Below are 15,535 nucleotides of genomic sequence, written 5' to 3' on the forward strand. Positions count from 1 at the left end.
ACCAATCTGAGGATTCCGTATCCAGAAGACCTGTTAAGGGCCGACCACGAGCTAGAAAACCTGCAGAAGTCTGTTTTCTAGTTCTTTTGGCCCGAAGGAGAAGAACCACTACTGCGCTACAGCTCGTTGCAAACCCCTTTGTAGCATCAGGAAGAAGAATACCTGCTACTACGGTGCGAAATCGTCTTCACAATGCAGGTCTCTATGCAAGACGATCAATTGTGTTTGTTCCCCTCAACGGACCACAGCGAGGGATCCACTTATGCTGGTCAACATGTTTCCTGGACCCAGCAGCAATGGGCTTCTGAGCTGTTCACAGACGATTCCAGATTTACATTGGAGAGTGCTTCATGGCATCTATTGATCTGGAGGGAACAGCGCAATAAATACCATCAATTCATTACTGTTGAAAGACCACAGTTATAGAGGTAGTGGAATCATGGTTTGGGCTGTTATCTCGCTCGGTGGTCACACTGACCTGCATGTGTGCCATGGAGGAACTCTGACTGGTCTGAGATATCGGGATGAGATCCTTGATCCATATGTCCGCCCATACGTTGATGCTATTGGTAATGACTTCATTCTGATGGATTTTAATGCACGACCCCACCGAGCTCGAATTGTTGAGGAGTATCTTGAGGATTACGGTTTGGGACGAATGGAATGTCCAGTTCGATCTCCGGACCTGAATCCGATCTTTGGGACTATCTTGGCAGACGGGTTGATGCTTTAAATCCTCCTCCAAGGTCGTTACATGAGCTGGAACAAGGCTTACTTTGTGTCTGGTCTTCGCTTCCTATTTCGCTGTCCGACAACTTAATAAACAGCATGGAAAATCGATGCCGTCAATGAATTCAAGTTTGGGCAGACACATTCCTTACTAGAACCCATTTTTGTATTGTTTCTATGACATTTTACTACATAATACTGTGATGATTTGTTTTCTTCAAAAACGGACATTTCCCACAACTTTTTTGTTTCTACATTCATTCATTTGCAAATTAGATGCAAAAAACCAGTTGTACCTTAACTTTTTGAGGCCAGTCTGAAATAAGCACTAGGAAATGCCAATAGTGACGAAAAATTTGTGTCACCTTGCACAGTGGTTAGAACTCTTGATTCCATTATTATTCATTTTTTCTCTTGGATAGAACGAATGGTTTTAAGTCGTATTGAAGACAAAATATTTTTCTAGGAGATCGTTTCGTCCCCATAACTCTTTTCAAAGTTTAATACAGTTGGCTCTCTCTTTAACGACTTTCAAGGGATCACAAAAAATCGTCCTTAAATAGATAGCGTCCTTAAATAGAATGCTTTTAACACTCTAGTGGACCATCTGGTACCGTGAAAAGCCGTCTTTAAATAGAGCGTCGTTAAACAGAGAGCCAACTATATTTTAATAATATGTATCACTAGCGTTACCACTAATCCTTAATATAAACTTGAAAAATACATTTGTTCTGCTTTAGTACGAAATTTGTTATTAACTTTTCTTTCAAATGATAGTTAATTGCACTACGATGTTAACGTTTTCTTGTTATTTACTACTTAAACAAATAGTATTTCCGTGAAGCATAACTAATCATTCCAGAAGCTATCGCATTGCAAGCTTGAGCCACAAATGTCAAAATGTTGATGTTTTTCGGGTACTAAATGAATAAATATTTCGCTTTCAAAATGAACCACTATGAAAGGTCTCGGGATCTCGGATTCATGACCCAGATATTATGATTGCATTTTTTATCATGCTTAGAAATAAAAAAAATTTAGATTTATGGGGCCCCATGTGAGCGCCAAGACTCAAGTTTGGGTCGCAATTGTGAAGGTATAGTGCAGGTATGGTAAGTTGAGACTTGATCCTGACAATGTTCACTTTTTTTTCTTTTTTGAGTTTATAAAGAAAATTGTTATTGTCACAGATTTGAGTTGGAGTACTTTCGCAAAACTGCTGCGACAGTAACTCAACACAGTTTATTTATTACCCTTCATTACCCCGAAAGAAGTGAATGTTGTCAAAGTCATGACTCAACCTATCTAAACCACCTATATAGCTCCTATTTAGGAAGAAAGCAAATAACTTACTGTTTTTCTTGTAGAGGAGAATCTCAACTTGCATCTGCTCATGATTCTCCAAACTCTGCTCGATCTTTATAATGCTCTGCCTGTCGGTGAGCTCCCCGTACATGAAGACGCAACGACACGACTTCTGCATCACTTCCGCTCGATTATATCCCGATATTTTACAGAAAGATTCCGAGCAATACACTATCGGGAAGTCGACGATCTGGGCATTGGCCAGTAGAAAACTGCAGTCAGCTGTAAAGAAAAAATATATCTATACACTTTTATGAATTTATTTTTAAGTATTGAGATGTTAACAGTGGGAAGACAAAACAATGTTGAAAGTGCACGAATGCAGACATGTGTTTCGGGCTTTCAAAGAACCACTTTTTGAATACAAAAAGCATTCTATGCTCGGATATCTTATCATCCGAAAAGCTTACACTTTTTGTGCATTGAAAAAAGGGTTTATTTAAACACGTGTCTACGATATTTTTCAAACTTGTGCATTTTCAACATTGTGTTTTCATACTGTTAGTTTGCTTCATAAAGAGGTTGATTAATTTTGTATTAAAATGCTATTTTCAGTTTTTTCTTTCCTTTTTTTCGCTTTTGTTTCTTTTTATATATCTATTAGTAGTAACAGCCGATAGCTGTTAATTCCCTTAAATATCACGTTAAAAATATTTAATATTTTCCATTTTACTCATTTGTTTCTGTCTAAAATACTTTTGTAACATTTTTAATAGTTACGAAGGTAATGGTTTCATTTGAGTTAAAGTGAAAAAAAGGGACGCATAAACACAGCAAAGAACATGTAAATTATAATTTCATGAACTATTTCCAAAATTTTAGAAATGTGCTCAACCAAAACATAACAGAATGTTGTAAAAAAATAGTTACGCTACTAAATGCAAAACTCAAATGAAGAAAATTTGAAATACTGTATAATTATTTCAGCACCATATGATTACATTCTATCCATGATTCTTTTCTAAAATCATTTAGAAAATGTTGGGTTGATTTTAGATGTTTGTTTTTCACTAATATATACTTAAAAATTGATTTTACTTTACTTTCATGCCAAGAATATGATCTTTAAAATAACCTTTTTATAGGAAAAATCAAGTAAAATTAGCGTCAAAAATGTGATACCAGCTAATCGCATGGGAAATTTTGCACATCGTAAGGGAAATAACAACAATTGAGTTTTGCATTATCAAATGACTATAAAACAAAAATGTACCTTAAAACATCAAAAGCACTTCCATAAACCGAACTGAGTACTTAAAAGTACCAATAAGTTTTTTTAAAGACAAGAGCCCTGATCAATATATTTTCCCCATGTATCTCAATTTAATCACTTTTTTTAAAGCGAAGCAGCACATAAGAGTTGCCTGCTTTGCTTTTATAGTATATAAACTGAAACAAGTATTTTTAAAGTTAGACTGACATTTGACATTTTTTTCAGCACTTTAGCTGAGAGAATGAGCCGTCATTTCGAGGTTCAAAAGGAGATTATTGCTATCCTCCAGCTTTAAGATAGTGATGTATTTGCATATAATGTGGATGTGATGTTTTTTGTTAAAATATGCCCCTAACTCTCGGGGGGGGGGGGGCGGTGAATTGAAATGATGGGTTTACTGATAGGTATTTCGCACTTTCACTGCTCCTTATGGATGCATTAAAATTACGGTCAAGAGAGTTGAAAGCTTTTTTGGTAATATTTCCTGAGCTTTGAACATATTAAAATGCGAAAAAGAAGCATTCATCAGCATCACATAGTTTGTCGGCATATAACAAAAATTTTAGTTATGGTTATTTGAAGGTCTGTACTCGAGAGTGATGATTTTAAAACGCACTACAAGCTATTATGGTTACAGTGAACAAATTTCGGAATTTTCAAATGGCAACGCTTGTTTTTTTTTTTTTTTCTTGCGCTAATTCATAAGAAGCTGTCCATAAATGTCCCACTTTTTTCAACATCTTTACCCCCTTCCACTTCCTTTGTCACATGTCAAGCTGTTTTTCACAAGCATATTCTCGTAAAAAGTGCGTGATGTCACACTTTTAGATACGTTCTCTAAACTACGGTTAAGAGAGTTGAAAGCTTTTTGGTAATATTTGCTGATCATTGAAAACTTTGAAACGTGAAAAAAAAATCATTCATCAGCAACACAAAGTTTGATGGCATATATTAAAAAATTTTAGATATGGTAATTTGAAGGTATGCACTCGAGATTGCGATGATTTTAACACGTACTATACGCTATTAAGGTTACAGTAAACAAATTTCGGAATTTCAAATGGCACCACCTGCTTTTTTTCTTGTGCAAATTGACAAGGGCCTGTCCATAAATGTGACACTTTTTCAACATTTTGTACTCCCCTCCACTTCCTTTGTCACATGACACGCTGTTTTCCATAAGCATATTCCCCCCTCCCCCCCCCCCCAAAAAAAGAATGCGTGACGTCGCACTTTTGATACGCTCTCCCTCCTCCTTGTCACAAACTCACAGTGTGCTGGAACGACTGGCATGTGACGATAACTGCTAGATGAAAGCATTTGCAAATAGTAGACATTTTTAGACCTAATGACAAGACAAAAGATGAGGATTTTCTATGCACATGGCGTAACTCACAAGAGAAGAGAAGTGTAGCAACACCAATCACAAAGCACCTAGTACAAAGCACTGCTTGAGAACAGAATCCTTGAAAAATTATAGGGGGGGGGAGGATGTTTCGTCAATGCGGTGCTCGACATTGCTAACGAGCAATTTTCGCCATACTCCAATCGCTCCAACGCGGTGGTTTTGGAATAGGCTGATCAATTTGCGCAAGAAAAAGCAAATGCTATTCGAAAACTTAAAGATTATTTCAATGTAACCGTACCCAAGAGCTCTGAGTTGTGTAAAATCTTCACAATCTCAAGCGTATACCTTTAAATAACCATACCTAAAAATTTGGCACTGCTGGTTCAGTAGTTAGGCCGCTAGGGCTTCGTAAAAAGAGAAAGTTACTTTTGGACAAACCTGTACTTTCATGCAAGATTTGGCCACATTCGACACATTCGACCTGATTGCGGCAATACGTTAGTATCAAAATATTTTATCACTTTACAATATAGTATAAGTGAAGGTGTGCACCGAATAAAACTCGAGACGAGTGCCCTCAGAGGTCAGCGTCAGGCCCTGGTTAAAACATAACTGGTTATTGCTTACGAAATGATATTCAGACAACAACTTAACATTAACAAAACAATTTGTTCTACCAATTATCTAATATAATATTATTTAATATTTTTTCTATAAAAGAAAGCGATTCTTTTATATTTCATGATTTAAGTAACAGCTTCATTCAAGATACCTTTTCTTGAAACAAATAATTACCCAAATGCTTTCTATAATTTCAGCGCCTAGCCCGAGCTTACAAAACTACTGAGTTATATGACACGTTGTTAAAAGAGACATTATCATTTACTTTAAAGACATTTTTTCATTCAAAAATTTCCCTCAAAGTAACTGCTTTTTTTCCTCTGAAATGGCTCTAATCTCGCTAACTTAGAAATGTTCATTTACTTTTAGTAAACGGAATCAAACTTATAACTAAAAACTTAAAAATTAAACTAAATTTTCATTTCCACTTTTAACCATAATTTAGATCTTTCTTCATTCCTTCGCATGTTGTTTTGAATAGTTTCAATCGATTTCTCCGCCGTATGATGTTTAAGCATTTGGCATTCACACTAAATAATAAAAGCAAGAAATGTTCTTTCCCACTTGTCGATAGGACAATTGGCTTCTTCTCTAGTTAATGACTTTTCCCTGCATTGCTAATATTTTTCGGAGAAGTTTTCTCGTTAAATGTTGTAAAACACAAAAACATAAAGAACTGTAAACTGTTTAATTTTGGCCTTCGTTCAAAACAGGCAATATGAACTTTTTTCTGGGGGAAAAACTTGTGGTGAGGGAGAAAATGAATTCGCTCTTGGGTTTGTTTGTGTGTGTGTGTGTTTGTTTTGTGTTTTTAATTCTTTTAATCTTTTTCTACATTCTCGGAATCTGCCAGTAATTTTCTGGCCTTTCATTAACGAGCCAAAACCCTCTCTGCACACCAAGTGGGTGTACTACTCTTCAGGACGAATATATATTAGTAGGGTTTAAGTTTATGCATCAAGTTTATATTATGCACAGTTAATTAATTTTTAAAAATATAAAATTAAAAAAACATAATTCATTAAAAAGAAAATAAAATATCGCAAAGATTGAATCCTTAGTGCATACATATAATCTTGGAGTGAATGCTACAAATGATTGAGTACAATTCAGTTTTTTCAAACTGCTTCGAGTAAAACTCAATTAATTACTGTACTTTCACAATTTTTGAGAATCTGAAGACGTGATTCAAATGTTTTTAAACTACCATTTGTAATTTTATTCAATGATTTTTTTTTCCTATTTTCAGCAAAGTTATCTACTGAAGTGAAGCATTCTACTTTTTTGAAATGTACAGTCACCTTGTTGTATGTAGTTCTTAACAGACGATAGCCAATTTATTTATATATATATATATATATATATATATATATATATATATATATATATATATATATATATATATATATATAGTGGAATCCGCTTAATAGGACCACCGGTTAATCGGACCAGCCTTTTATTCGGGCCAAATCTTAAGGAACCAAAACAAATCCTGCTACAAAAGCCTAATATTATTCGCTTATAGGGACCAAAAATTCGCTTAATCGAACCAAGGAACATGAGAAAAAGTTGGAAAAAATTCTAGAAATTGCTCGCTTGAAGCGAGTTTCAAGTGGGTCAACAAATTTAATTATTTAATGCAATAAAAGTTAATATTCGTTCCTTGTAACTTTCAATTAAACTCAGCAATTTCAACTAGAAAAAAATGCTTCATAAAACTCGCATTGTATTGTGGCATTGTTCCAGCAGACTAAAAAAACTAGTGAACTTTCAAATTACTTCAGTTCATTTAGCACGTTCAATAACATGGTTTGTTTTCCAAAAAAAGTTTTTAGTAGTAATTTTCATTTCAATGGAAATTTTAACGGCTGCTTATTACTTTTTAGCATTTATTTTTTCACTCTCAGATTATAGTTACTTCCAGTTGTTTAATTGAATCGTTCTGTCTCAAAGGCATGTAACTTAAACCGCATTGGCTTGAACACGTTGTTGAAACGCATGTAAAAAGATTCTTCCCTGTATTTCAATTTATTTTTAACTAAAAATTTTTCGCAAGCAGCGATTTTTCTTTTTTGTATGTTCACCATACATGTGGGGTTCACAGTAATCATCATTTAAATGTTTTGTGTATAGCATGTTCGGTGAAGCTGCACCTGTCTTGTTCGCTTAATCGGATCAGCCGGTTATTAGGATCAAAATGATACCGCCCCAATATAGTACTATTTACTGGAATTGACTGTATTAAAAGCATTTAAACATAATAGTGTGTAATACTTATACACCGTCTCTTTTCATGCGTCTTTTCATTTGATTGAATATTTTACTTACTAGAAATCGCCCGTCAAGATATGACGGGTAAAAATCGCTTCTACATTTGTACGAAGCAATTGCCTGCTTGGTTATATTTTGACAGTTGAAATTTTAACCCAACTTCCGGTGGATTAACCCTAAACTCCAGTAAATAGCGTTCTTTGTTGACCTCTTTTTCGTTTCTCTCATTCTCCTAAAATGACAGTCTTACCAGTAAAACAGTTAAGTTATTGGATCCAATTCAGCCTTGTCAAAACACAGCATGTCAAGCATTGCCAAAAAATATTATCAAATAATCATGCTGTGACGCGAGCTTCATTGATGGTGACGTCAGCAGCTTTACTCGATCCGTGGATTGGCAATCATATATATGAGGATGAACCGTTTGTTTTTACCATAACAAAATTGTTTTTCTTTTAAAATATTTTGTTGGATTTTTTTTTTAGAGAAGAATAACAATTTTACCAAATAAACAATCTTTTTTGCACACATGGAACGAGTTCCTTCAGGTTGTAGGCGAAACCCTGCAGCTTTTTGCCTGTGATTCTGCTTGACTTTCCTTTCTTAGAGGTTTATACTATTTAACTGTTCAGTTAGCAACATTTTACTTGTGTGTTATTTAAGATTTGTCTTTCAAGTGAGAAAATGGGCGAAATTGTGCTTAAGTGATTCTTATTATAAAGAAAGTTGAAGAAAACCCTTCAAAGACTAAAAAATCATCTCCAATCATATAAAAGCTTTAGGAATGTTTAAATATTATTGAGGACCATTTACATTTTAATTCAATTAATATTGCCAGCTTGGTCAAAAAACACGACATTTACCTTTAGCATTAATCTTGTTTTTTACTTGAATCAATAAGTTCGAAAATCGGTCATCTCCAACTTCACAGGAGAGACAAAAACTAAATTATTCAATATTCAATTGACATTTAGGGCTTTTTTTACCGTAGAATATAGCTGTTTATTTATGATTCCATCACTTTTATAGTATTCAATCATTTCTTACTGCATTAGAAAATGGAGATGACTTATTTTCGGAAAATTCCAGTAAAACATTTTTATTTACATTTTCAAGAGAGAACATTAATAACTATTTATTGAAAATTTGAAATACAATTTATTATGTGTAGTACTACAATATAAATGTATTGGTACTCTAACCAGTATTAGCAGTTAAGGAAGTAAATTTCAAAGCTAAATTTAATCTATAAATTCAGAATCTTCTGCTAGATCAAAAAGCTAAAGTTAATCTATAAATTCAGAGCTAAATTTGATCTATAAATTCAGAATCTTCTACTAGATCATTACAACCTGTACTTCACCACAAACAAATTTTTGCATAAAAAGCCAAAAAATCACTTGGTCACACAAAAATCCCATTTAAACAGTTTTTCAATGTTTATAATTGTATTGTAATTTATGGAAACTTTTCCAGAGTCTGTCCACTTGCAGGGCACTTTTTTTTCACAAAGCAAACATTAACTTGCTTAAACCAGTAATGATCCAACATCTTCAATACCGGGTTTCAAGCGTCTATAATTATAACTGTAGTCACATATGTTGTTATCTCTTTTATAGTGAACTTCTGTTATGTGATGGAAGATTCAATCAGTCTGGTATATTTCTGAGAAGTGGATATACGGGGCGGGTCCAAGTTTAGTTATAGAACACGTCATCTCTTAGATCTGACATTTCTCGAACTAAATAGAAATTTTGATACTTAACTAGTAGCAAAAGATCGCTTATTTTCATACTAAAAAGTATGTCTACATCAGTTGACATGGAAAGTAAAATTATCTAATTTGTTAAAAAAATGAAGATGACAGATTTTCGGACTCAACAATTCACTTGCTTTTCAGATAAGTTAAAATCAAATACTTTTTTTTTTTTAAGCAAGTTGATGATACTTCACTGAAATGTGTTAGTTATTAGCTAGTTAACAAAGTTTTGCAATACTTTTGTTGTCAATGGAGAATTATGCTTAAACTTTTGTGACAATTATATTCGAATGCTATCAATATAAATTTGTTGTATAATATTACCAATAAAATGCTGACAGTTAACAGCTTACCCTTACAGATTTTCATGTACCTAAAGGCGGTGGTACGTCTACCCTTTAGGTACGTAAAAATCTGTAAGGGTACGCTGTTAACTACATCGGTTCAGAACCACCGATTCAGGTTCCGTTGCCATGTGCCGTGATGCCCAACTCCTAGCCCCTGCAGAAAAGTTTCTATAATTATTTCTCTTGAACGGGCTAAAGATCTTTCTTTTATCTCTAGAAGTTTATTTAGTTACTTCCACGATGTAACTAATATTGTGTATGGCAATCCATTTCTTTTTACTTCCCTGCTTTAAATAGAGAATGGTTTTTGAAGAAGTTTAATGGTAAGAAAACGCACTTCAACTCCATCTGTAGACAAAACTCATGGTTCATGCATTATTCAGTTTAAATAATGCAAGGAAGCAGCAGAGAAGATTCAGACATGAACGAGACTGCGTTAATCATTTCAAATGGCAAGAAGACGTGTCTGAAGGCTTGCCAACAAAATGCGGTTTTGTACCATGTAGGGATATTTACAATTTATGTAAGTAGAAAGATTTCGAAAGATACTCGAGTGAAAATGTAAACAAAAAATAGGGAAGAAAATGAAAATGTGATGTTTTGTGTAAAAAGTAAAAGTAGAAAATACAATGTTTTGGCAGGTTTCTGGCTGGAATCGAATAGAATCATGAGCATTGAACAGAAGATAAAATGTAGTTTGGACACACAGTATGAATTTTAAATTTGACCTATGGGTTAAATAAAGAACAGAAAAAAAAATAATGAAACAATAAAAAATGTGAAGAACTGAATTTAAGCATAAAAACTGTCATATATTTAACTGACAGTGAGATAAGCTGCTTAAGAAAAAATATTGAATGTAATAAACAGATAAACCTACACTGTATAACCAAATGTATCCGGAAACTGTCAAAAACTCATTTTTTAATATTTCTCGAGAAGTATTAGACTTTTGCTCCGTATTTTTTGTCATATGAAAAATGTGCATCAACTCAAACTCCGATGAAAATTCAATCACGTATGCATTTTTAGGATCAACAAAACTGAAAAAACATAAACACATATTTCATCATTCTGCATCGCAAAAAGCTGGGAATATGCTGTAAATTTCAGAAAATTACAGTGAAATTTCAGTAAGTCAAATTTCGATGAACCGGTGTGAAACTTTATTCCCGTTTAACTGAATGGGGAATTCATGCTATTTATTTCCGATAAGCCGAAGTTCATTGAGTCGAAATATTCGATAAGAAGAATTTCATTTCGTGACCGTCGTTACATTTTCCTTGCGAACGTAAATCCTTAAGTTCATCTAAAAGCATGTTCAGAGGCATGATGTACTACATTGTGAGAAAACTACACTGGTTATCATAAACTAAGGAAAAATCACAAAAATGAGATTACTCAAAAAGTTACATGTAGAATTTTATCAAACTTACCCACCAGGCTTGGAGTAATCGCCGATTACGTAATCGTAATCTGAGTAATCGATTACGTTTTTGTGTAATCATAATCATAATCGTAATCTGTCGATGGGATACTGCCGTAATCGTAATCGAAATCATAATCAGGATTTTCATGCGTAATCGTAACTGTAATCTAAGTAAAATAATCCGTAATTTCCCCTTGTAATCGTGTAATCTTGACTTTCTAAAAGAGAAAACATTTAAGCCTCCCTTTTATTAATGTATGGAAAGATAACATATAGTGCAATAGTAACATTGAAAACAACTTCTTTCTTTAAACGACTATTCAGTGCTCATCCCCACTCGTCCCTGTTTGCAAACAAGTCATAAATCGAGCCCCATCTTAAAGTGTTTAGTACAATTAGTACCCTGTAGGCGCTTTTGCACTTCTTGGCTTCTTGGGAACGTCTTCCCAAATCCCTACAATTGGTCATTCATCAGTTTCCCTTTCATCTGTCAATGTTAGGCAATAAGCGAAGCACATTGCCGCCTCAAAATCGTATTTTAGCAGAAAAGTACAATGATATCAAAAGTACAACTAAATTTTGCGCAACAAAATGCTTTTGTTTTTTTTATACTTTCATGAGAAAGTAGTGAATGACTGAAAAAAGATTTTGTCAAACGAAAACGGAATTCGCATTTGTGTTTCAGTGATTCTTTAAGTATTCTTGCCTCTACACGTATTGCATTTATTTTTTGCTACATGACATCTAATTTAAACCCTGGTGAATAAGATCCTCGCATAGTTTCATCTTAAATGTATGTTCATATGTTTACAACTGATATTATCTCTAATTAATGAGTATGTATGAAAGTAAAAAGTTTGCATTGACAGATTTTATAAAATTTGTTTTCGTTTTATTGTATCAAGGAATTAACACAAATTTTGAACTTTAATTATCTTTTAAGCTAAATTTTTAAAGTGAGAAAAATTGCACTTCACTGTTGCATTAAAACTGTGATGTATAAATATCATTATAAAATACTCATTTATGCAAAAAAAAAGCTGTATGACAAAAAAGTGGAAATCATAGCAAAAATATGTTATGTCCAATCTTTTTTTTTTTTTATGAGTGTTAAGTTGAAGCCTTTTAGCGCTTGTAAAAGTGCAATTTATATGGTACGTGAGTGATTCAAAAATGAAATCAAGTTGTAGGGGTCTAACACTCATAAGTATCTTTTTGTTAAAAATAATACTACCCAAGTATTTTTTCACCTCTGCGTCATGTGCTCCAGTTCAACGATTGTTTAGCATTGCTGGAATTTTTTCACTTCTCAAAGAATGAGAGAGAGGAAAAAAAAAAAAACAGACATCTTTGAAGTATTAATTACACTTAAATGCATTTAATTCCTTTTTTTTTAAATTTCAATTGTTTAGTTCCGTATTTTTTAGTTACACTTTCCGCGTATTTTATTACATTGCAGATTTTCTGCATAAAGATCCATAGGAGGTTCTTTTTTTTTTGAATAGCTGCGCATTAAATTAATTGGTAATATATTAAATAATTGAGAGTACAATGATGAAATATACCACACAATTTTCAGAAATAATAAGCTATAAAATATTGAGCAGTTTAGCAATAAGCCATTGCCCTTAGCCAGGGCTAAGGCAGAACTACTGCAATGGCAAAATAATAATGAACAGCCAAGTCAAAAACAATATGCACTGTGTATCCATTTGAATAAGAGTGTGCCTATACCTGTACAGTCATTGTGGCATTGTGTAATGTACGCATTTTGAATTTTCTAGATTTTTTTTTATCTTTCATATATTGCTCTTTCCCTGCAACAGCGCAATAATACAAAATAAATAACTTTTAAGTTAATACTACACGGTAGTTGCAATTATCTCTTTAATATTAAATCAAAAATCATAATTTTCAACTATCACGTTGTTGATGCAAATGGGTGATATATATACAATATAATATAAGTCGGTAATCGTAATCAAAATCATAATCGGCATATTATAATCGTAATCGATTACATTTTCTACATAATCGGATAGTTGCTGTAATCGTAATTATGTTTTTCCAGAGGATTATAATCGTAATCGTAATCCCCCTTTTATTGTGCCCGTAATCATAATCGTAATCGATTACATTCCCTCGTAATTGACTCCAAGCCTGTTACCCACTATATGCAAAACATAGTAAGATATAAAATAACGTAAAAAGAAATTATCAGACAATCATGGCAGTATAGAAATTAACACATCTCTTAAATAAACAAATCGAAAGTGTCAGTTTGCTATAGAAAAAGTATCTCAAATATGGAATATGTTCCCCTCTAGAAGCAATGCAGCATGTACAGCGATTTGTGATGCTGTCAATTATGCGGTCTATCAGTTCCACAAGAAGCGGGAGTCATAGATCTTGAAAAGCAGTATCAAGTGCGGCAAGGATCTGAGGGAGCGGGTTGACAGCAGCTAGACGTCTCCCTAAAGCATCCCAAACGTGCTCGATGGGATTCAAGTCTGGGGGTCGAGCTGGCCACTCTATGTGGAGAATTGTAGCCTGTTGTAGATAACCATCTACGATGCGAGCTCTGTGGGGTCTTACGATATCGTCCTGTAACAAGAAAGCATCATCTACTTCTCCTGCATACGGGCGCACATAAGCATCAAGGATGCCATCTCTATAAACCTGAGCATTCACGGTTCCCCTTGGAAAGACATGGAGGTCTGTGCGTCCACCTAAAGAGATGCCACCCCAAACACAGACACTGCCTCTTTCGTATCCATCTCTTTCACAGATGTTTGACGGATGATAACGGGTTCCAGGTTATCTCCATATCAAATAATGCCAACTATCGTTTCCTAGACTAAATCTAGACTCATCCGTAAAGAGAAAAGCCCTCCATTGATCAGGCGTCCAGTGGACAAGTTGTCGTGCCCACTGTAAACGGTCCCTTCTATGGCGAGGTGTGAGTAGCACGTAAATGGCTGGTCGCCTCGCATACAGACCACCTTTGTGAAGCCTACGCACACTTGACGTTGACACCAATCTTTCGGTGGCTGCAGCAAGGGAGGATCTGAGATGAGTCGTAGTAGCGGCTCTATTTCTGCGAGCACATAACCTCCAAAATCGGTCATCGGCGCTCGTCGTAGCCGTTGACCGTCCTTGGCTGAGTCTCCTGGATGCCGAATTTGTCTTGTGAAATTGGCTCCGAAGTCTATGAACCACAAAAGGACTCACATTTAGCCACCTGGCTACTTCTGTTCGACTTTGTCCTGCCTCTAGTCTCCCAATGGCTCTCCATCGTAGTTCTACAGGCAAATGATGCTAGGAAGTCATTGTTACAGAATGGCTATCTCGGATTTCTTATGACAGTATCACAGCGAATTTTATAGGCTTGCTCTCAAACAGGGACTTTTTATGCTCCTCACAGATGATGCCCTCCGATTTCAGCACCACTAAATTGCATATTGCACTTTTATTGAGCAATACTTATTCAGCAACATGTTCAAATTTTACACGGTTTGTCTTATTTTTGAGAGAGTTATCGCTATTTCTGTGATTTTTCCTTAATTTATGATTATATATATATATATATATATATATATATATATATATATATATATATATTATTTTTTATTTATTTATTTTATTATTATTATTATTATTTTGCTTGTGGGTATGCATGTGACCGTGAAGGATTGAAGGGTAACGCGGTTAGGATAGTTACTGGAAAGTCGAGGGTTCTGTGCCTACCGGTCGGTGATTAGTGCACGTTAAATTTGTATTGGGTTCAAACTCCTCCAAATTCTGATCACAAACCACGGATGTAAAGTTAAAAATTAAATATGGCTGTCAACGAGAATACTAGCATTCTCGTTGACATTACTAGCTAGAAGAAACATTTTTATATTGTACTACAAAGAAAATTATTGGAAAAAAATAAGGCAAATAACCCATCTTTAAGTTCATATTCTGTTTGCTTAATTAATACTTGTTAATATTGTTAAATATTAGATAATGATAAAACTTCATTAAGTTCGTTAAATGGGCGTTACTTGCTGCTCGAAGCATTGATATTTCTAATTGTTTAAAAGCATCGCCCTGTTTTCTATAAACTTGAATGTAGAACTAAAGTGATTAAATCTCACTTAGTTCTATTATATAGAATAGTTATAGAATTAGTTATAGTTAAGTATTAGTAGTATTAGTTTTTCAAGTGGGGGAATGTGGGGCAAGGTGAAACAGTTAATTGGAAATTTACTTTGAAAATTACAGTACATAAAAACTGATCATTGTATTTTTTAAATGTAACTTGGATTGGACTATTTTTTTTTTTTGGTATTAATTAACGCCTTAAAAAAAAAGTGGAAAATTTTCGTTTTTTATGGGGCAAAGAAAAAATAAAATTTTTATAATGGAAATATTTGCTATTGATTAAAAATACTTTTGATCAAATGAA

General features: G+C 34.0%; 1 protein-coding gene across 1 annotated transcript in view; it reads right to left on the reverse strand.

The window, feature by feature from the left end:
- LOC129219105 (potassium voltage-gated channel protein eag-like) overlaps nucleotides 1–15,535 on the reverse strand; it is a 105,026-nt gene that overhangs the window by 64,638 nt on the left and 24,853 nt on the right. The window contains exon 2 of the mRNA XM_054853424.1: nucleotides 2,083–2,316. Coding sequence (XP_054709399.1) covers nucleotides 2,083–2,316 — 234 coding nt within the window. The remainder of the gene's footprint in view (nucleotides 1–2,082; nucleotides 2,317–15,535) is intronic.

This window comes from Uloborus diversus, chromosome 3, assembly GCF_026930045.1.
Source record: "Uloborus diversus isolate 005 chromosome 3, Udiv.v.3.1, whole genome shotgun sequence".
Taxonomy (NCBI): domain Eukaryota; kingdom Metazoa; phylum Arthropoda; class Arachnida; order Araneae; family Uloboridae; genus Uloborus; species Uloborus diversus.